The 26,552-nt window shown below is 37.3% G+C and overlaps 1 protein-coding gene across 1 annotated transcript; it reads right to left on the reverse strand.

Moving 5' to 3' along the window:
* Positions 1-26,478, reverse strand: LOC141334143 (uncharacterized). The gene is made up of 6 exons (XM_073839277.1): positions 26,256-26,478; positions 8,836-8,906; positions 8,600-8,710; positions 6,753-6,850; positions 3,795-3,864; positions 1-1,286 (listed from the first exon to the last, which is right to left on the reverse strand). Exons 1-6 carry the CDS (start codon positions 26,443-26,445, stop codon positions 1,035-1,037), a joined length of 792 nt encoding a protein of 263 aa, XP_073695378.1. The 5' UTR covers positions 26,446-26,478; the 3' UTR covers positions 1-1,034.
* Positions 26,479-26,552: the final 74 nt, after the last annotated feature.

The following is a 26,552-nucleotide window of genomic DNA, read 5'->3' on the forward strand; positions in this document are numbered from 1 at the left end:
ATCAGTATTTATACAGTAAAACCCAAAATGATTCAGATTTTTTTTACTAGTGGGTGCAGGACACTATAGTTCATTTATGTAAGTGAGGATAGCAAAATACAGTAAACTGACATATTATACCAAAAAAAAAAAAAAAATCATCATATAGTGGACTACCAGTAAAAATAATAAGAATTTGGGACCAAAAATTATTCAGACACTTTGACCTGACCATGTTTTGCTTAAGTGTTTTTTCTTTAATTACTAAAGCAAACTTTTTATACCACAGACTGAACAAAATTAGACATTGCTTGGTAATTGGTCAACAAAGTATTGATAGTTGTGTAAATATTGTCATACTAACAGTTGATTGTAATCCATTACATACCTTGCTATCAAAGTTATCTGACACTATCAAGATAAATTTGTTCTGACACAGTTTAACTCTGAGTTCTTGTCATATTTTACTACCATTTTCTAAACTGTAGCGAATAAACTGTGATAATGTGAGAAATGTTAAAGGTGTCTGAATAAATTTTGGTTTGACTGTATATTCTTACTTCAATTTACATACTTAAATTCATTTTTAAAAATATATTAAAATAGAAAACAATTATTTAAAAAAAAAAATTATTTTTTATTTTTTATTTATTTATTTTGTGCTATTTTTGATAAATAAATGCAGCCTTGGTGAGCAAAAGAGCTTCTTTCAAAAACTTTCAAAATCCTACAGGCCCAAAACTTTTTCATACATATATCTAATATATGTATCCACCTTATTCTTCAACGTGGAAGTAAGGCTATAGGCAAGACTTCCGGTTTATTATCTGTTATACGGAAATAATGAGAAGAATAACAACGTGTAATAACATATTTGCAACAAATAATAGATTAAAATAAAATGGTAAGACACCAATTTGTAATATCAAACAGCAAAACAAGCTGTTTTGTACAGATAAAAATAGCTGGATGTGGATGAGATTGGAAAATAAGATGGATTCATTTAGATGTTAATATGGCTTAACTATTGGTGTAAATAGTTGTTGTTGATACCATCACAGGTTGCTGGAGTCATCGAAGGGGTTGGCGATGACAGAGTTATGGATCAGGATGAAGAGAGGCAGATGAGCGAGGAAGTCGAGAAGGTCGAGGGAGCGCAAATTCCGAAGTTCTCGTCTCACCGACGCCTCGTGCTCAGGCCTGATGCCCCCCGCCTTGAGCTCCACGAGGAGTTGCTCTGCCCCAATGCAGCCCTCTGGCACCCCAGGGCTCCCTGTTTGGGCCTCCAGCAAGAACAGGAACAACTGCTGTAGAACAAGCATGCAAACTCAGGTTAGTATCAATGAATGTAATATCTATTCCATGTATGTATGTATGTATGTATATATACAGTGCCTTGCAAAAGTATTCAAACTCCTCCTCCTGCTCTAAATATTTTTTTCCACATCAGTCTACACTCCATACACCACAATGACAAAGCAAAAAACTGATTTGTGACAACTTTGCAAATGTATTCAAATTACAAACTGAATTAAGTACATTGCATAAGTATTCATACCCTTAACACGGTACCTAGTTGAAGCACCTTTACAGGCTCATTTCTTTTTGGGTATGGTGCAACAAGCTTTGCACATCTGCATTTGGCAATTATCTGCCATTCTTCCCCTCACCTCTTCACTTCAAGCTCTGTCAGCTTGGATGGGGGCTGGCAGACATTTTCAGCATCTCCAGAAATGCTTGATTGGGTTCAAGCCAGGGCTGTGGTTGGGCCACTCAAGGACATTCACAAAGTTGTCTATAAGCCACTCTTGCTGTGTGCTTAGGCTCATTTTTCCTGTTGGAAGGTGAACCTTCTGCCCAGTCTGAGGTTCTGAATGCTCTGGACTAGGTTTTTATTAAGGCTGAGCTTTTTTGAGCTTTCCTTCTACTCTCACGAGTCCCTCAGTCTCTGCTGCTGAAAAACAGCCCCACAACATGAAGCTGCTACCAGCACACTTTACTTTTGGGATGTTACTCTCCAGGTGATGAGCATTGCCTGCTATCCTCCAAACAAGATGCTTGGAATTGGGGTTCATCAGACCAGAGAATCTTGTTTCCCACAATCTGAGAGTTCATTCGCTGCTTTGTTACAAATTCCAAGTTGTTTTCACGTGTCTTCACTGAAGAAAGGATTGAGTTTGGCCACACCACCATAAAGACCAGATTGGTGGTGTGTTGCAGTGAGGTTTGTCCTTTTGTAAGTTTTTCCCATCTGCATATATGATCATGGAGCTCAACTAGAATGACCACAAGCTTCTTGGTCACCAGTCTAACCAAGGTCTTTCTCCATCAATTGCTCAGTTTGGCCAGGAGGCCAGCTCTTGGATAAGTCCTAGTTGTTTCAAACTTTTTTATAATGGATAATGGAGATTACATGCTTCTGTGAACCTTCAATGCAGCAGAATTTTGTTCTGAACTCCTCTCTGGATGTGTGGCTTGATGCAATCCTGTCCCTGAGCTCTGCAGACAGTTATTTTGACCTCAGGGCTTGGTTTTGGCTCTGATATGCATTTTCAGTTGTTAGACATTTTATTGGAACGTGTGTGCTTTTCCAAATCATACTCATTCGATTGAATTTGACACAGGTTAACTCCACTCAAAGTGTAGTAACATCTACAAGTGATGCTCCTGAGCAAAATTTCAAGTGTCCAAGAAAAGGGTATGAATACTTATGAAATGGAATCATTTCAGGTTTTTATTTCTAATAAATTTGCGAAGTTGTTACAAACATGTTTTTTCTTTGTCATTATGGTGTATGGAATGTAGATTAATGTGGAAAAGGTTATTTAAAGCAGTTTAATGTTAAGCTGCAGTTTAGGCTTTTTTTCCAGGCTTTAACTTGTTAACCATACATATAACCCTCTATCCACATGTACAAATCCCTTGTAAATACATTCATTTGCCCCCAGTCATCACCTATTGCACACTTCTAGATCATCAGGGCACTGATGTCGGTGTAACCTGTGTGTGTGTGTTTGTGTGTGCGCGTGAAAGCGTGTGCTCTGTTCACACGTGTGCCTGAGGGGGCTCAAGTTACAGCGGCCTTTTCCTACTCTTCTGTGAGCGCACCTGTTTGCACAGTTAAATGCATCCGAGGTAATGACTAAAAGTGAGTGTGTATGTGTGTGTGTCCTGTAATCCCCTGGCAAAGCGCCTACTCCTCTCTCCTCTCCCTCGATAACAATTCAAGCCCAGCTCACTCTGTAATTAGCCTCCCCTCTCCACCTAACCCCAAGACCAGGCAGGGGCTCAGTTTCCCCAACCTCCGCCATCAACTTTTAAGTCTCCACGCTTTTCAGCAGCCGGCCCTCTCTGTTCAATGGGCCCGGTCGGGTCTTGCTACTGAATGGCCACCTTATACCTCTGCTTTATCCGAGATGAGCAGTATGTCTTTGCCTGATTACAGAGCACGCTGCACTGGATGTACACTGCCGGCCACTTTAATGAGATTACAGCCTGTAATCCATGAATACGAGGGAGGGGGAAGGCTGAAGGAAAAATGAGAGAAAACCCCATTTCTCTTTTTCACTTCGCCTCTCAATGCACATGCAAGGTGCTTGACGGAAACAGCTAGTTTTACTAAGCCCGCGTTTGAGTTGGCCTTTAAAGTGTTTTATGGTCTCTATTTCACTGTAATTAGTTCCTACTGAGAGAGCGAGAGGGGGAATAAGGGACAGAATTGCCAAATGATCAGGAACAGTTTGCAAGCAAGTATGACAGATGTTCATTTTTACAATACATTTTATAAATACCATTAGCACTTCTAGAAAACAAACCTTGGCTTTATAAAGCTTCATCTCCAGAGACCTGAAATCCATCTTGCTGATGAGGGAGCGCATGAAATCACTGTGAATTAAAAGAGAAGTCTGTGAGATTTCTGTACACACACACACACACACACACACACACACACACATATATATAGTGGTATGCCAAAGTTTGCGAACCTCTTGCAGAATCTGTGAAAATGTGAATAATTTTAACAAATTAAGAGAGATCATACAAAACGCATGTTATTTTTTATTAAATACTGTCCTGAGTAAGATAATTTACATAAAATATGTTTACATATAGTCCACAAGAAAACAAATAAGCTGAAATTATTAAAATAACATCCTAAAAAGTTTGGGAACCCTTGGTTCTTAATACTGTGTGTGGTTAACTTTATGATCTATGACAGTTTTTTTGTTTTGTGATGGTTGTTCATGTATGATTTTGAGATCTTTTCACACTGACGACAATTGAGGCACTTAAACACAACTATTAAAAAAGGTTTAAACCTTCACTGATGCTCCAGAAAGTAACACGATACATTATGAGCCAGGGGGTGAAAACATTTGAACAGAATGAAGAATATTACTTTTTCCATTTAGTAATGCCCTTCGAAAGCAACAGAAGATACTTGCATGTTACCCGGAAGACAGATTAAGTTATTAATTACCTTGATCTTCAAATTCAAAAAGGCTCTTAATGCATTGTGTTTCCTTCTGGAGCATTATTGAATGTTGAACCCTTTTTAAGAAAAGTGCTCAGTTTAACGGTTCAGAGCAAACATCACAAAACAAAAAAACAGTCATAGTTCATCCAGGTAACCACACACAGTATAAAGAACCAAGGGCTCACAATCTTTTTTGTCTTGCAGACTATATCGAAACATCTTTTATGTAAAATATCTTACTTAGCACAGTACTAAATAAAAAATAACATGCATTTTGTATGATCTCTCTTATTTGGTTAAAATTATTCACATTTTCACAGATTCTTCTGTAGTGTTCCCAAACATTTGCATGCCACTGTATATATATATATATATATATATATATATATATATATATATATATATATATATATATATATATATATATTGACAAATGACAGAAGATAATGGGGTTATGCAAGGATAGCTGGTAAATGTTGCCGTGTTTTGGCGGGTACTTGGGTGGGGGCAATGATGCTAAAGTGTTGTGAGCCCATTGTGGTTGCTCATTATGGCCTGTCCCCTAAAACAATGATCTCAGACACAGGGCCAACCCGCCACTATAACGGATAAAAAAACTGTCCCAGTGTGAGGAGGGTGTTTAGGGGAAACGCTCTGGAGCAATGTGACCAACACACACCTACACAAATATACACTTGCACGCGCACACACTGGGATAATTGCTCGGAGGCAGCGGCTATTCAGTCAGGACAGAGCTCCACTGTCCAGCGTGTGGCACAGCGATGGTCATCCCCCGTGCTAACGAGCCCCTCCGTTCAGAAAGCATGCTGGGAGGAGAATAGCCGCTGGTACGCCACCCTCAGACTAACCGCTATTGGCCCGTTCGCCCGGGGTTGTGGTGAGGCAGGGGGTTTGATGGGAATGAGGGGAGACAGGCCAGCTAATGATCATTAATTGCACTTGGTTTGCAGAAAAAGAGCCCGAACTGCAGCGTGGATAATAGCCGGGGCAACGGTGAGCGCGCCAGAGGCAGAGAGGAGGATAATAGCAGCTCTAACCCATTTCTATTGTTGCGCCCCATCACCGCGGACCTCACGCTTACGTAATTGCCAAAGTTTTGGCGGTTCTGGCAGGGGGGTTGCAAGATATGGTTGGATTTTTGAAGGGGGTGGGGGCAATGGGTGACCCACTTAAAGTTTGGGTGGACGGAGTTGTTTTGACAAGCCGGTTTTGGCGGTAAGTGTGTTTATGTTTTGGACCGGGTCAGAGAGTGCGAAAGAGAGAGAGAGGCGGGATGCTAAAATAGGTCGTTTCAGGTTTCCCTCCGTTTTTTCATTTTGTATTGGTGCAGTGACTCGCAGTTGAATCAGTCCAATTAAGCCATAGATTTACTGTTCCCGTCGCTGGAACTGAACCTGCGGACAGCTCAGGCCACACTCAGACCACACAGGTTGTTTCTACCTAACTTTTGTGCTTCCGACTCACAAAAACACACAGAGGTGTTTTAGGGGAATGCTGTTCATATCAATCTCAGTATGAAAATGTGGTAGTTAATCACATGACCAGCTCTGGGAGAAAGTGCCAAAGCACAGACAGATGGCGAGAGCAAAAGGTGGCAGGAGAGACTCTGGACACTGGATTTTGTCAGTCTACAAGTGCTATGCCCACTGTAATAAGTGAACATGGGTGTATATCAGCTAATGAATGGGGTCAAATCCATATCAGAGGTTGATGGAAAAGGTTAAAGCACATAAATGTCCCTATTGTGTCCATTCCAAAGCAACACCCATGTTCCTTTTCACTTGTTTCATTTGTCCACTAGTGCAGGGAAAAGGCATCGCTCACACGCTCAAAGAGCAATGCCGTAAATCAACGAAGAGGCATGACCCCAAATCCCCTTGCACACATAACCCAGGAAACCCAGAATGGGCCCCTGCGTTGAGTGGAAGCTGTTAAAGATTCTAGAAAAGTGAGCGGGAATGAAAGAGCCTGTGTGTGGGAATCTCTGGCATATGGGCTGTAATGTAGCATCACAGCCAAATGCCCCCAAACCCTCATCACAGTAATGGACTTCAAGACAAAACACGACCGCCCAGGCTGTCATGGGTCACTCTCTAATCGCATGTCTCTGGTATTGTATTTTTGTACAATCGAACGGTACGGATGTTGCAAATGGATATAGTTTTCGGACCTACACATACAAACACTCATGAACTGGCTGTGAGTATTTATGGAGGGTCAGTGACTCCTCTTCTAACGCTATTGTGTATGTTGAATACTTGGTCTGCTGACTCACTCAAGTGTGGCTATTTTCTGGGCCAAACTGGCCACTACAGCAAACAGGCGCAGATCCGTAAGGCCTTCTGTCACTCTAAAATCAACCAGCTCCAGAATCTGTGAAGAGATCATATACATATTTAAATATATAAAGAAATACATATTTTAATTTAGACAGTATTATTTTTTTCCAGCATAAACAACAGGTTATTATAGCTAACTGAAAGTAAAATTTAAATTAAAATCATATAAAAAATGTTGATTACTTGAATAAATTTATGAATTAAAAAACATTTGAACTACTATAAATGAATGAATTAGTAAATTTTTTTAAATTTTGTTGAACTTGATAAAAATACTACATTGGAAATAAAAATGACTGACAATGTAGACAAAAACAATAACTGCTACAAATGACAAAAATACACAACAAAAAATGGCCAAAACTTTAACTAAAATTCTAAATATTAATAATAAATATAATAGTATTTCAATTATACTAATATAACACTGAACATATCTTTATTGTTATATTTTATTATATTTTATCCATATTTTAACATATAAAACATACTACTACTACTTCTAATTATAATATTAATAACAGTAATTCATGTAATACTGCATGTAATAAACAAACAAACAAACTAGTAAGTATGTAAGTAAATAAATAAATAAAGTAACACTTTACGGACCATTTACTACTGTTATCTATTATTGTTTATTAGCATGCATATTACTATAGTACTATATTGGTTGTTTATTAGTACTTTATTAGTAGTAAAGCACATATTTTTGCCTTATTCTGCATGACCATATTTTAGATCCCTTAATCCTACCACTTCCTATTATGTTTACTGAAGCAAAAGGCATAGTTAATAGTTAGTTAATAGTGATAATAGGTCACCAAACTAAAATGAGACCTTTATTTAATTTTTTTAATGATAAATACAACTACCAGTCAAAAGTTTTTGAACAGTAATATTTTTTAAATGTTTTTAAAGAAGTTTATTCAACAAGCCTGCATTTATTTGATCTAAAGTACAGCAAAAAAAATTCTATTTAAATGTATTTAAAAATGTAATTTATTTCTGTGATTTCAAAGCTAAATTTTTAGCATCATTACTCCAGTCACATGATCCTTCGGAGATCATTTTAATATTCTGATTTGCTTCTCAAAATAAATAAATAAATAAAAAATAGTACTATTATGTTGAAAACAGCTGAGTAGATTTTTTTCAGGTTTCTTTGATAAATAGAAAGTTCAGAAGAACAGCATTTATCTGAAATAGAAATTTTTCGTAACATGATAAATGTCTTTATCATCACTTTAAGAAGACTGGAGTAACGATGCTGAAAACTTAGTTTTGATCACAGGAATAAATTAAATTTGATAATATGTTCAAATAGAAAGCAGTTATTTTAAATAATAAAAACATTTCACAATATTACTGCTTTTGCTGTATTGTGGATCAAATAAATGCAGGCTTGGTGAGAAGACGACAAAAAATCTTGATATAGTAGTGTATACAGGGTAATTACTATTAAATCATTAAATCAAAATAAGATCAAAAACCAGGTTTATATTCAGACAGATGTACAGACCGGTGTATTTTCACTCTTTTACAGCACTGCAATTCCACTGGGCAAATTGTATATGACAGATTTGTTTGGGTGTGTTTGCGCTGTTACCTAATTTGCATGATACCTTTAGTGAATCGGGTGCTAAAACAACACAGACAGTACATGCAAATAAACACCGCTATCAGTGGGCACAAATCATTCGTAGTGAATTGCCTCCAGACATTGCGATAAAAAAGAAATACGAGCAGATCGTATATTTTTCTGCGAAGGCGGTGCGTTTACCCTGTACACATATATTTCCTCTTCTTCAGTCAGAAGTTCTTGGGGAATGATCTCTTTCAGTGCCAGCAGCACCTGGAGACAGCTCAGAAAACCATCTCCATCACTATCAGCCTGCAGGCACAGAGTATTACAGTAAGAGTCAATGACAGTTAAGTAATTACCGTCATTACCAACATATGAAAATTAACAAAACCGTTCTTTTTGATGTGAGAATTGTGGAAATTGCTTTTACTCACGGCCTCAAAAGCCCCTTTGTACACGGATAGCTTGTCCTGACTGAGGATGCAGTACTTTGCCAAAAAATCGACTGCAAAAAAACACAGTGGGTCATACTTTACAATAAGATAGTTGACACATCTAAAGCAAAAAATTATACTCAGCTGTTTACAACATAAAATAATAAAAAATGTCACATGAATCACAGGAATAAATTATATTTGAAATTATATTCAAACAGAAAACAGGTATTTTAAATAGTAATAACATTTCAAAATTGTACCGTTTTTTGCTGTACTTTGGATCAAATAAATGCAGCCTTGGTGAGCAGAAGAGACTTCTTACTGTTCAAAAACTTTTGACTGGTAGTGTATAAAGTGAATTTAATCATGGTATGAATCGTTTTCTAGAGTGAAAGGAAAACAGAAAGTCTGATTTGAATATGTGAGTCAGAAGAACTATTACAAGCAAGATTTATTTTTTTTTTATATTTTTTTTTTTTTAGGGTTGCCAAGTCTGTGGTTTTCCTGTGGAATTTAGCTACTTTTAAACTGTTGCCGCAGGCTGATTTTTCCCCCTGCGGGTTAATGGTTTAACAAATTCTATAAATAGTATTTCACTAAATGCTTGTACTGAAATATTTGATATTCTACCAATGCTAAAACTGCTGTATATGTTAAGTTTTGTGAAGGAAGGCCACTGGCCACAGTGTTTACATGATCTTACTACGATATACTGGTTTTCTATGGAGGACCAGAAATGACTTAAATAATATATATAAATATGTATTTATTTATAATATGTATAAATAAATAAATAAATACATAAATGCAGAAATAAATAAAAAAGTAAGAAATACATAAATAAATGAATAAATAAATGTATAAAAACATCAATAAATAAATAAATAAATAACTGTTGAAATAAATAAATAAATAAATGTAGAAATACATAACTCAATGAATAAATAAATAATTAAATGCTGGAATAAACAAACAAACAAATTAATTAATTAATTAATTAATACAGAATGCATAAATGAATGAATAAATAATTTTGTCAAAAGTGCCATTTTTAATTGCGCTATTTTTCGCTACATTTATGTATTTCTACATTTATTTATTTAGGTATTTTTTCAGCAGTTATTTATTTATTTGTTTATTCATTTATTTATTTAGGTATTTCTACATGTATTTAAGTATTCATTTATTTATGTATTTCTATGTTTATTTATGTATTTATTTATTTATTCATTCATTTATTTGTTTATGTATTTCTACATTCATTTATTAATTAATTTATTTATATATTTCTTAATTTTTTTATGCATTTATGTATTTATTTGTTTTTTATTTATGTATTGATTTATACATAAGTAATTTCTCATCCGCCATAGTTTTCAACAGGGACTGTAAAGTTTTTCGACACTATCTGACTCAATAAAAAAAAAAAAAAAAAAAATCCTCCCTTCTAGCCTGTTTTTCCTCTCTTTCTTGATCTTCTCCTTCTAGCCTGCACTCTTCTAACAACGCCTGATATATGGTATTTTTGAACACTTCCTATGTTGATCTGCCTCCTTAGGATGAATCACTTGTTGTATTCCCAATTGTAAGTCGCTTTGGATAAAAGCGTCGGCTAAATGAATAAATGTAAATGTAAATGTAAATGTAAAGTTTTGATATTTGGGATATGGTCAGTAGGCTACTATCAGTTGGCCATTGTTTTTGTTACACAGATCTAGTCACCAAAGCTGCATTTTTTTGATCAAAAATACAGTAAAAACGAAATACTGTTACAATTTAAAATAATTATTTTCTTTCTAATATCTTATCAATGTTGAAAAGAGCTGTGCTGTGGAAACCGTGCTACATAGTTTTTTTTTTAAGATTATTGGATAAAAAACAGACGTTATTTGAAATAGAAATCTTTTGTAATCTTTTGATAAGCTGAATGTGTTCTCACTGCGTAAAAGTATTTATTTCTATTTAAAAAAAAACAAAACAAAAATCTAATTTCAAACTTATTAACGGTAGTGTATTTTACTATTTACCATGAATTACAATGAAACCAATCACATATGATGAAGCTTTAACTACAGGGAGAGGCAGAAAATCAAGCATTTGGCCACAGAGGAACAGACAGATGGGAATGAAGGCTAAGATGAGTTAGGAAAAGAGGATCAGAACCGAAAAGTTAAAAAGAAAAAGAAGGAAAAGGGAGGAAAGGAAGCTGTGGAGACCTCATTTAAGCTGCTGCCACTCCAATACATGAAACGAACGCGAATGATAGACAGAATCCACTGAATAATGGATCTATTCATCAGCGAGGCAGAAGAATAGGGAGGAAAGAGTTGATATCAGTGTGGATTTAAAGCACTGGGCCCAATGAGCTGCGGCCTGCTCACAGGGGGCCGATTCAATCTGCCATTTATCAGCTTACCCCTAATCAAACCCGGGCCTTGCATGGCCTCTCCCATTCACATGCAAAGTGTTACATTCGCATGTAGTCAACTTGACTTGTTAAGGCCTGATTGATCAAAACCTCTCGGCTGAGGGACGCACATCTGTTTGCAAATAACTGTGGCGAGCGGGAGCTCTGGTGTCGCCCTAGTCCCTTAGCAGCGCTTGGATTTAGCTCCAAATCTAAAACAGTGATCTGTTCGGATCATTGAATTGATCTGTATTCACTGACTCTCTCTATATCTGCGCTCATCTGTCTCAGATGCTCCCAAGACCCTGGATCTGCCATCCCAGTCCTGCTGCCACTGTCTGGATCTGATCTGACTGGGCTGCACATGTGTATTCATCTGGTTTCTCACTATATGAAATGTGCAGCCAGGACACTCACACTTGAGAATTGTGTTCTCTGTGTCTGGCTCGTGTCTGGCTCATGAAAAATGAATAGTGCATGCAGCCAGAGTCGTGACATGCTCACAACATGCACTAGTAGTTCAGCAGGTTTGAATGTGGCATGTCCCAGCCTTGATTCCCCTCTCTACCCTAATTTGCTGTTTTTTTTTTTTAATCTTAATTTAGTCTTGTTTCTAGTAAAAATTATCTTTTTTTCAGATAATATTTATTTGTTTACTAACTTATTTTTCAGTTGTCTTTTTAAAGCCTGCATTTATTTATTTTGTAAATGTAAACATTATATCAAATATAAAATAAACCTTATTTTTTTTATTTATCCTTTTGTTTAAGCATAAACCTAATTTACTTATTTATTTACTTTGCGAGTTTGATTGTTTTATTAGGCTTAAACTTATTTATTTGCTTATTTAAAAAAACTTTATTTATTTATTTATTTTGCAAATGTAAACTTTAAATAAATTATAAAACAAACCGTATTTATTTATTTAGTTATTTATTTGTATAACTTGTGTTGTTTTCTTTAAGCATAAAACTAATTTATTTATTTGCTTAATTATTTATTTAGTGTTTTGTTAGGCTTAAACTTGTTTATTTGCTTATTTAAAAAAACTTTAATTTTATTTATTTATTTATTTAGTAAATGTAAACTTTATATAAAGTATAAAATAAACCTTATTTATTTATTTATTTGTATATTTTATGTTGTTTTCTTTAAGCATAAAACAAATGTATTTACTTTGCAAGTCTGAGTGTTTTGTTAGGCTTAAACTCATTTATTTGCTTATTTAAAAAAAAAAACAATCATATTTATTTATTTTCCAAATGTTATTTTTGTTTAATTTTCCTTAATTTTCTATTTATTTATTTATGTATTTATTTATTTATTTATCATTTTGCTAAGTTTCAACTATTTATTTATTTTCATCTCTATTTTTTTTTCTTTAAGCGTAAACCTTCAATAATTTATTTACTTACTTATTTTCCAGATGTCATTTTTGTTGAGCTTAAAAATTATATTTTATTGTATATTTGTGTTGTTTTCTTTGTTTTTTAAGCATAAACCTTAATTGTTTTAATTTTATTTTATTCTATTTACTTTGCAAGTTCGCATTTTTTGTAAGCTCATACATAATTTATTTAGTTGCCTGTTTAAAAAATCTTTTTTGTTAAGCATACAAGTTTATTTTTTATTTGCTTTTTTCTTCATCTTTATCTCTTTTCAGTTTGCATTCAGTCATTCATTAATAATGTCCTTTTTAGAATAAACTTCACATTTCAATTTTTGCTAGATTAATGCTTATTACAAGTTTTTTTTTCAGTGCTGGAAGAGAAATTACGTTAATGCATGATATTATTTATAAATAAATCTTAATACAGTCTTAAGTATATATTTTAAAGTCTAAAAGTATGATTTTATTTAATGAAAATGTATCAAGTGGAGTATCTAAAATATAATCTAAGAATTTGTCAATTTCTTTCTTTTTTTACTGGAAAACTAAATAAAACTAAGAAAATTAGAGTTTAAAAATTCATGAATTTTGTCTTTGTAATCAGCATATTAATGAAGTTACCTCACAGTCTGGTTAAAAATAAAACTCATGGTTTGTGATATTTTTGTAGGCGTATCAGTTATCAACATTCTCACTGTATTTCAGGTCAATTTACGCCTGCACCACTTTCTGCCTCTCTGTAGCTGCACCAAATCCCTTATTTTACCTCCTCCCGAGGCCTTTGAACTTCACTATAGTCCTCTGTTAAACTCCACCATAGATGTCTTTTAGACCCCACCAGAGTGCTGCCCATCTCGGGCCACCGGTCCACTCAGGGATTTGTGGCTCATAGTGTGTGTGTGTGTGTGTGTGTGTGTGTGTGTGTGTGTGTGTGTGTGTATGTTTTAGGGGGGCACTGTGCCGTGGAATCAAGGGAACAAAAGGTGCAGTGGAGTGAGAGATTGAGGGAGGAAGCACAGGCAAACGTGCGGGAAGGGGGATGGAGGGGGCACAAAGCTCCTGGGCTAACGCCTCCCGCCTGATAGCCTTATCTGATTCTGCTTCAGCGGCTGATGGCTTTTTTTCCACTGTGGGCTTTGCTGCACACAGGTTGGGCCCTTTGGTGTGAATCCTAGCAGAAAATGTTAATCAAGAGAAGAAGTCTTAAAAAAAGAGGTGGAGAGAGAGAGAGAGAGAGAGAGAGAGAGAGAGAGAGAGAGAGAGAGAGAGAGAGAGAGAAAGCGAGATGGCAAGAACAGAACTTCTCTCGTAATCTGTAATGGGAGTGACGGCAATTCAGTAGCAAACGGGAGCCCGAGAATAAGAGAAGTGTGACAGAGGTGACAAGAGCCGGACGACGTGCACCTCGTCAACCACATTTACGCGTTCGTGCTTTGTTGCTCTCTTTTTTTTTGGACAGAGTCACTCCTCTATGAGGGCTGACGGCCTCAAGCCGGTATCATTCTATCCAAAAGGCTGAAGACGCCATAGAAAACTGCAGTCACATCCCATTTAACACTCACTCTTCAGGGCAGAACTTCACAGCTGTTTCACTGCAATGCACTGATTGCACGTCCTTTCACGTCTGCAGCCAATGAATAATGGATGTTCATTTTTGCTATTCTGTATATGGTTGTTTCTTACTGTCTTGTTCATTTTTCTGTTTCTGAAAACGGATGATGCAACTTTCCGCCACACATACAACCACGCACTCCCGCTTAAAAATAACACACAATGTTTCATACACAGAGACTCATTGTGCTTTATTGGGGCTGTTTTGGACCCGTGTTTGTGCTTCATATTTAATCCTGTAGCTTTGTTTATGTTCATCATCATTCAGATTCAGACTCCCTTACATAGTTTACTAACAAGGTCAAATTCAGTCTGCAGACTATGACCTCTTTTGTCAGATTGGGGTTGCTCTACATACAGTATACAGCATGGCAAAGCATGACGGTAGCTATCAAAAGCGCATGTGTAGAGCGCAGTAACGGTCAAACCAAGAAAACTATAACTTCAACCTTTGGATTTCTAGAATATAAACTAAAGGCCAATGCTGGACATGCAGCATTTGCCATTTTATTTCTTGAGCATTTCCACTGCAGTGTTATTCCTATGGAAGCCCATTTCCGCCACTGAATAAGAAATAAAAAAAAAGGTTAGTCTGACTTTTTTTTCTTAGAATTGTGATATAAACCCATAACTGCAAGATATTAAGTCAGAATTGGGAGATTGAAACCAGTGTTGTTTTTGACAACCATCTTAGATTTAGTCTTAGTCTTTTGGACTAAAATGCTTCTTAGTTTTAGTCAAATTTTAGTCACTTCTATATGTGATAGTTTGAGTCCAATTTTAGTCGACGAAAAGTCAAAAAGGTTTTAGTCTAGTTTTAGTCAAAAAAAGGGAAAACCGTAGTCTTTTAACAAATTAATGTAGGTCAGTAAGTATTTTGCTGTTGGGTAGTGTCACTTATAAGTTCTGAAAATAGCAGATCTATAGTTCAACACAATGTGAGCTTCCGGATCGACTATTTTCACCAATAATTACAATAATGAAGGAATGTTTTAGAACATAAAAGACTAAAAAGGATGGAATGCTAAAACGGCTTGCCATACTAGTATAGCAAAGAGTATTTAATGCTAACACGGCTTGCCATACTAGTATAGCAAAGAGTATTTAATGCTAACACGGCTTGCCATAGCGTCAGATACTTTTTAAGTTTTAATTGGCATGCACAATAAGCAGAAATGTCATGCATTTTAAACGTCTGACGGACCACCCACTAACATTTTCGTCTATTCTCGTCTCGTCAACGAAAACTCACACACGTCTCGTCATGTTTCAGTCATCAACGAGCCATTTTTATCTCGTCATCGTCTCGTTATCGTCATGAAAAAAAGTGGCGTCAACGAAATGATTTCGTCATCGTCATCGTTGACGAAAACAACACTGATCGAAACTCTCATTTGAAAGAAAAATTTGCAATTGAGAAAAATAAAGTCTGAATTTCAAGATAAAAACTCGCAATTCTGACTTTTCTTTTCTCAAAATTGTGTGATATAAACTTGCAATTGAGAGAGAATTTGAGAATTGTGAGTTTTTAGCTTGCAATTCTGACTTTTTTCCTCAGAATTGTGACATAAATGTGCAATTAAGAGAAATAAAGTCAGAATTTTTTATCTCACAATTCTGACTTTATTTCTCTCAGTTGTGAATTTTTCTCACAAGTGAGAGTTCATATCTCGGAATTCTGTCATTTTTTTCTCAGAAATCGTGAGATACAAACTCACAATTGCAGGATATACAGTGCAATTTAATTTTGAGGGAATAAAAAGACTGATATGTTCTCAATTGTGCATTTATATCTCACAATTCAGAGCTTTTAGAAGTGTGAGTTAAAGTCAGAAAAAAAGTCCGAATTGCGAGATGTAAACTCGCAATTTTGAGGAAAAAAAGTCAATATTGTGAGATAAAAAGTCGCAATTACCTTTTTTATTTTTATTCAGTGGCATAAACAGGTTTCCATCCATTCCCTCCACATTTTTTAATTGTTTAATAGCATTCTAGTGGAAACTGCATTTTTGGAAAAGAAAAGAGGAGATATTCAATTCATACAGTTAAATAATATTTTCCACACTTTTTTCAATTGCAATCATTGTAATTTTACATCTGACAAAAATTAGAGCATGTTTACTTGGCACCCAGTCTGGATTTCCTGTAGAGAGTACATCAGAGATTTTCAGAGATACCAAATGTTTGGAAGTTTTACCACGATCAATCCCTCTCCTTGGTCTTGACCAATGAATTGCATTAATTTAGTGATCAACTTTAACACCCCTATGGAAATATGATCATATTTTGTAATGATCACTTAAATCTGAAGAATTTTTAAATTGTTTGTCATAAGTCAACATCTCTGGAAAATGTTATGGGGTTTCAAATCAAAATTTGACTTTTTGTTATGAAACAGGACATCAGTTTCTTACATGTCCATTGTAGAGGACACCAGGACTTTTATGCATTTTGGGAGACACCACTAGTGAATAGGAAAATAATATAAAATATTAAAAGTTATTATTAAAATCTTGCCAATTATTACTCCCATTACATGGTACCCCAAAAAACATTGTTTATGGACATTTTACACGTTGCATAAAGCAAAATGGCATATCAAATCATTCTGCTATATCTTTCATAATATAGTTAAGAATCATCTTTATACAAAATTTGGTATATAAAAAAATTGATTGGTGATTGTTTTACATGTCTATTCATGTCTTTTTATTTATTTATTTTTAAAACTGAGTTGTGGTGTCCTCTACAGAGTATAACATGCATATAATAAATCTTTTTTTTTTACTTTTCTTATGCCCTAAACAAAGTGACATGAAAAAATACTAAATTTAAAGAACTTTTTTTTTTCTGGTAGTCAGGAGGTTAAAATTTACACAATAACAGTGACTGCTAACACAGTTTCCAATTCATAAAACTTTACTAGGGCCATAAGTTTTGGACATGATTGAAATGATGTCAACATTTCCTTGTGTAAAAACTGGTAAACCATTTTATATTTATTACTTTAATTACAGTAATAATGAATATTTTTAAGATAGATTTTTATAATCTAATGTCTGGGTCTGGAACAAGGATAAAACAAAATCAATACAAAAGAAGGAATTTTTCCATATAGCAAAAAGAAAAAAAAGTTAGTTTTAATAATAATCAACCCCTAGAACATAAAGTGCCCGTAGTTGAAGAAAAACCCAAATGTTTTGCTGCATTTCTAACACTTAATGGTGTCCAAACATAATCAGGCTTTGCATTTCTGGGAGTAAAGCTAAAACTAAGAACTTTTGTGTCTGATCTTGAAGAGTACGAGGCCCTAAAAGCATTTGGACACTTGAGACACACTTCAAAATGTATGAATGTGATTGCATTGGTTAAAAAACTCAAACTAAAGTGGAATTCACAGCATGTAAACATATCACAAACAAATCTTTCAAACAAAAGGTTCATAAAAATAAATTTGTTAAATTTAAGTTTCAAATGATACACACATGTTGGGTTTTCATGTTTTATGAGGAAATTCTATAGGCATAATGGTTTTTCTTCTGTAATTTATTTTCCCTTATCGTAACCCTACACCTGAACCTACCCCTCACACAACTTTGTGCATTTTTTAGATTTTCAAAAAACTTGATTTATGATTTACAAGCTTGTTTCCTCATGGTGCCCAAAAAATAAACACAAACACATATACTTAGTGCATTATAAAATTACACTGGCTTTATATATTTCTCCCCTCCCCCAAACTGGGGACAACAGAGGGACTCATATGCTACTATAACAAAAGGTTCGAAAGTTCACTGATGCTTCAGAAGGAAACACGATGCATTAAGAGCCAGGGGTGAAAACTTTTGAACTTTCCTATTTCCTATATATATTTTGCCTAAATATTGTGGCGAGGCGTCTGCCCGCCCCCCTAATTTTCATCACCACCCCGTCCCGTATTCGCCGCCCTTCTCCAGGCTCCCGACGGGAGTGGGTGTGTAGGGGAGAGGAGGGGCGTGTAATCGGCTCGGGCTGGCGGCGTGTGATGGGGACACCTGATGTAAATGAAGCCTCATCACCGCCGCTGTTTAAATCCCGAGCGCGCCTCTCCTCGGGAGACCGGTCTCTTTCCCCCGTGCATGCACGCTGGTGTCCTCGCGGGTCCAGGAGGGGGTGAAGAGGGAATCCCGCGCCACAAGAGTTTGGAGAGCCGCCGGACCCGCGGTCCGGTTGAGGCCGCCAGAAGCCGCCGCCCCAGCGCCGGACAGCTCGAGAGGGATGAGCCTGCCGGAGATGCCGCCGCCCTAGCACCCCGGCGCTAGCATGGAAAGCGCCCGCGGCCGCCGGACTCCGCCCCTCTCCTGGACCCTTCCCCTCTGAACACTACCGTTCCGTCACGCTGCCCCAGCACCCGAGGACACCAGACTCCCCTTTTATTTTGGACACTGTTTTACTTTATGGACTCACTTTCCCTTATTTTCTGTTTAATAAAAGCCTCTCCGAGGCCTGACGCCACACCCACTGTGTCTGTCGTTTGCCCCTCCCGCCACAGTGGTGGAGAATGCGGGCAAGGCGGGGCTTAGACAGCGCAGTGGGCAACACCTGATGACGTCATCCCCTCTCGCTCGCAAAAGTTCGTGAAAACCCGGACAGGGACGGAGGAACGACGGAGACGGCCTCCCAGCCGCAAGAAGGGTAAGTGATGTTTCAGTTAGTCACTTATCCTGCGGTTGGTTGAGGCTGTCGACTAATACCGGTTTTTCTGTCCCTGTTCCGGTACGCGGCGAGAGGGAGCGTTGCCTTGGAGAGGAATCCCCGCCCACTCCGACCGCTGGAGCCTGGATGAGGAAGGTAGCACTCCTGCGTGGGCGGCGACCTTAGGACGGGGATGTCGCTTGGGGGGGGGAATGTGGCGAGGCGTCTGCCCGCCCCCCTAATTTTCATCACCACCCCGTCCCGTATTCGCCGCCCTTCTCCAGGCTCCCGACGGGAGTGGGTGTGTAGGGGAGAGGAGGGGCGTGTAATCGGCTCGGGCTGGCGGCGTGTGATGGGGACACCTGATGTAAATGAAGCCTCATCACCGCCGCTGTTTAAATCCCGAGCGCGCCTCTCCTCGGGAGACCGGTCTCTTTCCCCCGTGCATGCACGCTGGTGTCCTCGCGGGTCCAGGAGGGGGTGAAGAGGGAATCCCGCGCCACAAGAGTTTGGAGAGCCGCCGGACCCGCGGTCCGGTTGAGGCCGCCAGAAGCCGCCGCCCCAGCGCCGGACAGCTCGAGAGGGATGAGCCTGCCGGAGATGCCGCCGCCCTAGCACCCCGGCGCTAGCATGGAAAGCGCCCGCGGCCGCCGGACTCCGCCCCTCTCCTGGACCCTTCCCCTCTGAACACTACCGTTCCGTCACGCTGCCCCAGCACCCGAGGACACCAGACTCCCCTTTTATTTTGGACACTGTTTTACTTTATGGACTCACTTTCCCTTATTTTCTGTTTAATAAAAGCCTCTCCGAGGCCTGACGCCACACCCACTGTGTCTGTCGTTTGCCCCTCCCGCCACAATATATATATATATTAGTGGTGGGCCGTTATCGGCGTTAACATGCTGCGTTAATGTGAGACTCTTATCGGGCGATAAAAAAAATCGCCGTTAATCTATTGTCAAAGTTGGGTTGGGAGCTGGGTCTAAACTACGCAAGATATGATGACTTTCACCTTGATATTTTAGCGCGGATGACGTATATCTAGTCGAATTGCACTGTAGGGGGCGAGAACGAGTCTTCAACTTCTGTGAAATTACCACATCAAATGAGACGTGCAAACATGGATGCAGCTATGAAGCCGCTTCAGGGCAGGTGCGTTGCTAGACCCTTTTTACTGGGGCACGTGAGTTATAATTTACTTTGATAATCCTGAAATAAAGACATTAAACTATATGCAACAACTGAATTGACGCTTCTAAAAGCAACGCAGTTTAATGGAAGACTATGCACGCAGAAATCCATGCCCGTGCGCGTCTGTGTATTTAACGGCAACGCGCACGTCTTGCAGCCTTTTGCGCAGAAGTACTTGGTTACACAAGTTTGTATAGGTAATTATGTTGTAAATGCAATTGTCAAGCAGTTTGTGATGCATTTTGGAAACAGGAGATGAGCGCCTGATCTAATGCGCCACCTGGCCCGTTCTCGAAGACTTACTTTTAGTCATTATTTGGGTAGCACACATATTCTGAATGCCTTCATCAGAATTCAAATAAGCCATTTTAATCTAGATTAATCTAGATTAATTCCAAGATTTAATCTAGATTAATCTAGATTAAAAAAAATAATCTATGCCCACCCCTAATATATATATATTTTTTTTCATTTAGTACTGCCTTTCAGAAGCCACATAAAAAAAATACTCACATGTTTCCCAGAAAACAAAATAAGTTAAATTTACCCTGATCTTCAAATTCCAAAAGTTTTCACCCCCTGGCTCTTAATGCATCGTATTGTCTTCTGAAGCATCAGTGAGCGTTTGAACCTTCTGGAATAGTTGCAAATGAGTCCTTCAATTGTCCTCAGTGTGAAAAGATGGATCTCAAAATCACACAGTCATTATTGGAAAGGGTTCAAATACACAAAAATGCTGAAAAACCATAGAATTTGTGGGAACTGAAGGATTTTTTTTTTAAACTGTTTAACAGTTTAACTGTTCGGGACTCATGAACAACTATCACTAAACAAACAAAAAATCTATCTATCCTAACTTCTAGATTAATATAATGATTTATTTATAAAAAAAAAAAAAAAGGATTTTGGAAATTGTCATCTTTGTGAGGACATTTTGTCCCATAACATAGAGTATACTGGAACCACACACATATTTGTGACCCTGGACCACAAAACCAGTCTTAAGTCGCTGGGGTATACTTGTAGCAATAGCCAAAAATACATTGTATGGGTCAAAATTATTGATTTTTCTTTTATGTCAAAAATCATTAGGATATTAAGTAAAGATCATGTTCCATGAAGATTTTTTGTAAAATTCCTACTGTAAATCTATCAAAATGTAATTTTTGATTAGTAATATGCATTGTTAAGAACTTAATTTGGACAACTTTAAAAGTGATTTTCTCAGTATTTTGATTTTTTGCACCCTTAGATTTCAGATTTTCCAATAGATGTATCTCGGCCAAATATTGTCCTATCCTAACAAACCATATATCAATAGAAAGCTTATTTATTGAGCTTTCATATGATGTATATATCTCAGTTTTGTAAAATTTTACCTTATGACTGGTTTTGTGGTCCAGGGTCACATTTTGTCTTCATTCGGGACAAAGTAAATATATACATATTAGATCACTTTTTGTCTGTAAGATGTTACTGAAACATGTTATTCTGCTCGGACACCTGTGTGAACTTGTGAACAGCTGATATCAAACATTGCACTAAAAACACCTTGAAACAAGTTGAATAAAAGTAAATATATTTGATTTTTTTTAATATAATTCAAAATATCCAATCATAAATTTTTACTTTTAACTAAATAGTTTTTGTGCCCACTCTGGCTGCTTTCTAAGCCTTCGCCACATCCTAAACCACACACACTTTGCATGCACTCTGCCACGTGCTGGTCGCTGTGGTGCCGACCCGACTGACAAATAACTTACGCGGGCCGTCCAACTCTCTGCTGTGCTCCTTGATTATTCGAAATTTGGCACTGTATTTTGGTCCCTTTGAACAAGTGCAGGGGGCAAATTTTGGCAGACCTCTCGAGGCGAGCTTTGTTGTTGGCCGCCGGACACGTGGCTCCGCCCCTTCACTGCCCTTGAAAAGGAGGGGGAAAAAAACAAACAAAGACACACGCAGGCACCACACTCCTCCTGCTGGCTGCATGCCATGTACTCTCAAAAACACACATACACACAGACCACAATCCCTCACAAACCACTACACCCTGATCTCCACTGATAACTCCACAAAGGGCAAATCATCTGTTATAACTTATCTACAGCGATAACCCCACAATGGCCAAATCATCTGGCATTATTGCCGCCGCTCTCCTTGACATTGTCCCTTTATTAAGGGCATTGTGGAAAGGCCCACTCTGTTTGGACGCGGCATAATAGAGTCTTTGACAGATTCACTTCTCTCCCTCTCGCTGTGAGCTTTGAAAACAGCGAACATATTCCATGCTTCATGCTTGTCAATAGCCGGACTGTTTGTTTGCCTAGTCACTCTGAGCTAATGGTAAACACACACAGCTATTCCATCCTTTAGCGCTCTGCAAATAGCGCTTATATAAAGGCACTGTACCCCGACACACACACATATACACGCACACTTTCTGGTCTTTCAGGATGCTGAGCTTTTGAAGAAGCCATTCAACAAGCGAACCACATAGTCAGCCTCCTACACAGTCTGATCGCTAACCGCTAGCAAACTAGCAAATAGGGTGGGGCAGCCTCAGGTTTACCAGGTGTTCTCTGTCAATGCTAACATTTATCAGAGATCTCTACTTTCTCCAAGTGACCAGAAGAAACATGGATATGGGCTATCGGTGCTTCAAATGTTGTTGGGAATTTTGAGTGGAAAACTCTGAACTTTCTTTAAGCCTAGAGTTTCTGAATTGTGGCGGATAATAAGGAGGATACAATTTATTTGTTGTTTATAATAAGTGTCCTTAACTACTATGTACTTACATTCAAATTAATCTTTCAATACATTGTACTTATATTTGAAAACCATACAGTATGTACATCTGTTATTAATTTCTGTAGTTACTCTATAACCTTGACTGTACCCCATATCCAACAATTCATTATTTAGATTCTTTTCACAGATTATTTTTTCCATTTACAATCAAAGTAATTTCATAGTATTGTACAATGATGATACAATATATAATGATTAGTGACCCTTGACCATAAAAACAGTCATAAGGGTCAGTTTTTTTCTTTAATTGAGATTTATACATTGGACATATACATACGATTTCCATTGATGTATGGTTTGTTAGGATAGGACAACATTTGACTGAGATACAACTATTTGAAAATCTGGAATCTAAGGGTGCAAAATAATCAAAATATTGAGAAAATCACCTTTAAAGTTGTCCAAATGAAGTTCTTATCAATGCATATTACTAATCAAAAATTAACTTTTGATATGTTTAAGGTATGAAAGTTACAAAATATTTACATAGAACATGATCTTTACTTAATATCCTAATGATTTTTGGATTTTACATACTATGTATTATTGGCTATTGCTTAAAATATACCTGTGCTACTTATGACTGTTTTTGTGGTCCAGGGTCAACTTTATAAGTTGAAAAATGATAAAAAAATTTTTAAAGCAAAATCTTTCATAATTTTGTAGAAAGTTGCATCGCTATCTTGCTCTGACCAAAATGACTGAAACATATCTGATGTTGTAATTACGACTTTCCAATTCATAAATAAATGTCCAGGACTTAAACGTACCATATTTTTGTAATAGTATACTAAACATACAATTTTTACAGAATGTAGTGTGTACTACTGTGTGCTGTATGCAAACTTTCTGCATCCAGAAAGTAACATTCTGCCAAATTGCTTGGAATGACCCCTATTTCCACTGTGAAGAAAGGAAAATATGTGAACCTGGACCACAAATCCAGTCATAAGTTGCATGGGTATATTTGTAGCAATAGCCAACAATACATTGTATGGGTCAAAATGATTGATTTTTCTTTAATGCTAAAACTCATTAGGATATTATTTAAAGATCATGTTCCATGAAAATATTTTGTACATTTCCTAAGATAAATATATCAAAACTTATTTTTTGTTCAGTAATATGCATTGCTAAGAACTTCATTTTGACAACTCTAAAGGCAATTTTCTCAACATATTGATTTTTTGGAACTCTCCTATTCCAGATTTTCAAATAGTTGCATGGCAGCCAAATCTTGTCCAATCCCAACATCCTAAATTGCAAAAAATTGACCCTTATGAATGGTTTTGTGGTCCAGGGTCACATATGTAGTTTCAATAATACTGGCCACAAATATGTCATGCTTGACGCATTATGTTTTACATTTTTTACACAAACTTTGATTTAAAAAAAAAGTACTGTAAAAAATTAAGACATTGTGGCCATGAATTAAAAATTTGTTCCTATTTCTTATCAATTTGTGGCCACATTGTACTAATTTTAATTATAACAAAAAATTATAACTAATATTTTTGATAAAATTGTGTTCAGGATTCAATTTTATGGCAAATTTATGGCCGTAATATCTTTTTCCCCCTTCATGTCATGTGACAGCCTGATTTAAATGTGCAACGTACTGAGGTCAAGTGACTTAGCATACTTAGCATACTACTTTGAAAAATAGTCAGTGTTGGGGGTAACGCTATACAAGTAACAAGAGTTACATAATCAGATTACTTTAAGTAACTAGTAAAGTAACATATTACTTTTTCATTTACAAGAAAAAAAAACTTTAGTTACTTTGTTTCCTTTATGTATTTAATCCCATTTTATTAACCATTGTCTTTGCGGCTGACCTTTGTTGATCCAGTTCAACCATACGCAAAACTTACTTTATATTAACTAACATTTGTGCTTCATTTTTCTCGTTACTGAAGAATGTTGAACGTCCTTTGCCTACAGTTCTACTGTACAGACGTAAATTTACTTTACCTTCAGCGTTAGACTTATTCATTTCACTTTTTAGTGTGAAAAGGCTTTTATATTTGCTAAAAATCTAACTTTTTATATTAAGAACAAACAAGCAAGTCCTGCCCACATTTAAAAAGTAACGCAAAAGTAATGTAACGCATTACTTTTCATTAATAAGTAACGAACTTAGTTACTTTTTTAGGGAGTAACGCAATATTGTAATACATTACTTTTAAAAGTAACTTTCCCCAACACTGAAAATAGTAAGCAACACACAGTATATACTGCACTGTACTGTCTAGTATGTAGTGTGCTGGTATTCCATTCTAAACACAGCCAAACATTCAAAAGTGCTAAATACAGCAAGCACTGAATACCTGCTGCAGGTATTGGCCACAGAAAGAGAAAGCACAAAGACAGAGAGGGAAAAAATGAAAGAACAGAGAAGGCCAAACCTATTTTAGGACACTTGTCATTTGTGCATTGATTTTCTGGTCAGTATGGAAAGAGTGGGTGCAAATTATGTCCAATTAGGGCTTTTGAGTCTCTAATGAGGAGCCACACTCACAAGTGTCTGAGAGGCCTCACACATATTCATACACGCAATTTTTACAGAGAATGCATCTCATTCCGAGGGAATCCTATAGGATTAATTGCTAAGGGGAGAACGAGAGAACAGTGACAAATGTGAGTCAGTTTGAAACAGATTCAAATTTTCAGGGGCATTAAACAATGCAGACAACGTTCTTTCTCTGTACTTTCTCCTTTTCAAACTCCTCTTACTTTCATCCGCATGCACACAAAGAGCAACACTCATCTCTGATGTGAGCGACAGCTGCGTGCTTCCTCCTCTTGTGCTTGATTAGGAGCTGAAGGGACCTGTCCAATCAGGCCTATTCACACAATGCCCCTGCATTCACGCAAGCCCCGTGACCTCCCGTGACCCCTCTGCGGCTCCGCCCCTTCACCTTGACCTTCAGTACACACCCTCACTCTCCTTAGCACTCCAAACCGCGCATCCAATCATGAAAAGGACCGGCAAATTGGGACCATCGACGTAGACCAGCAGAACGCCACTCGAAAGCATAGCTAATTAAAAAATCAAGTGCAAAGCTCCAAGCTCAAAACTAAACAAGAGATGGTGGGGCGACTGGAGTGTGTACACAGTGTCAAATTACAGCGCTGGGGTTCTCTGTTTTGAATGGCGTGAGCTTTTTTGTTGTCCTTAAAATGAAAATGGTGGCCTAGTGAAAGGACCTTATCAATCAACAGCTGAAATTGCCAGTTTGTACTGGCAGAATAGTAAATAAGTGGGTTGGAAATTATGTCATGGTACATTCAGCTTATTAGTCTACAAATTCAGATATGGATTTGTGTACTTACAGTCCTCAAACTTAGAGCAAGGGCTCTGATGAGTGGGCTCTGTCGGGTCTTTTCCATCCTGGAGTTTGGAGTAGATCTGCAGGGCTTTATTCTTCCTCTCTTCGGTCTTCTTGATCTCCTTCTTCCTCTTCCTCTTCTCTCGGAGTCTGTCGGATCTGTTCCTGTGCTTTTCAGCATGGTCACTGCTCATCGGGCGTTGCGAGACCAGTATGGTCCCCCCGTTTGTTGGGCTTTCTTTAATTTAGCAGACACAAAACCATATGCATATTAGACTGTTAAATAATTTTCACTTATAAA

This window comes from Garra rufa, chromosome 4 (assembly GCF_049309525.1).
Source record: "Garra rufa chromosome 4, GarRuf1.0, whole genome shotgun sequence".
Classification (NCBI taxonomy): domain Eukaryota; kingdom Metazoa; phylum Chordata; class Actinopteri; order Cypriniformes; family Cyprinidae; genus Garra; species Garra rufa.

Excerpts from the sequence above, each read along its gene's own strand:
- LOC141334143 (XM_073839277.1), bottom strand. The coding sequence starts at position 26,445 with ATGAGCAGTGACCATGCTGAAAAGCACAGGAACAGATCCGACAGACTC. Across the intron at positions 8,907-26,255 it reads TTGCTCTAAGTTTGAGGACT|TCGATTTTTTGGCAAAGTAC; the intron begins GTAAGTACACAA and ends GTTTTTTTGCAG. Across the intron at positions 3,865-6,752 it reads CAGAAAATAGCCACACTTGA|TGATTTCATGCGCTCCCTCA; the intron begins GTGAGTCAGCAG and ends TTTAATTCACAG.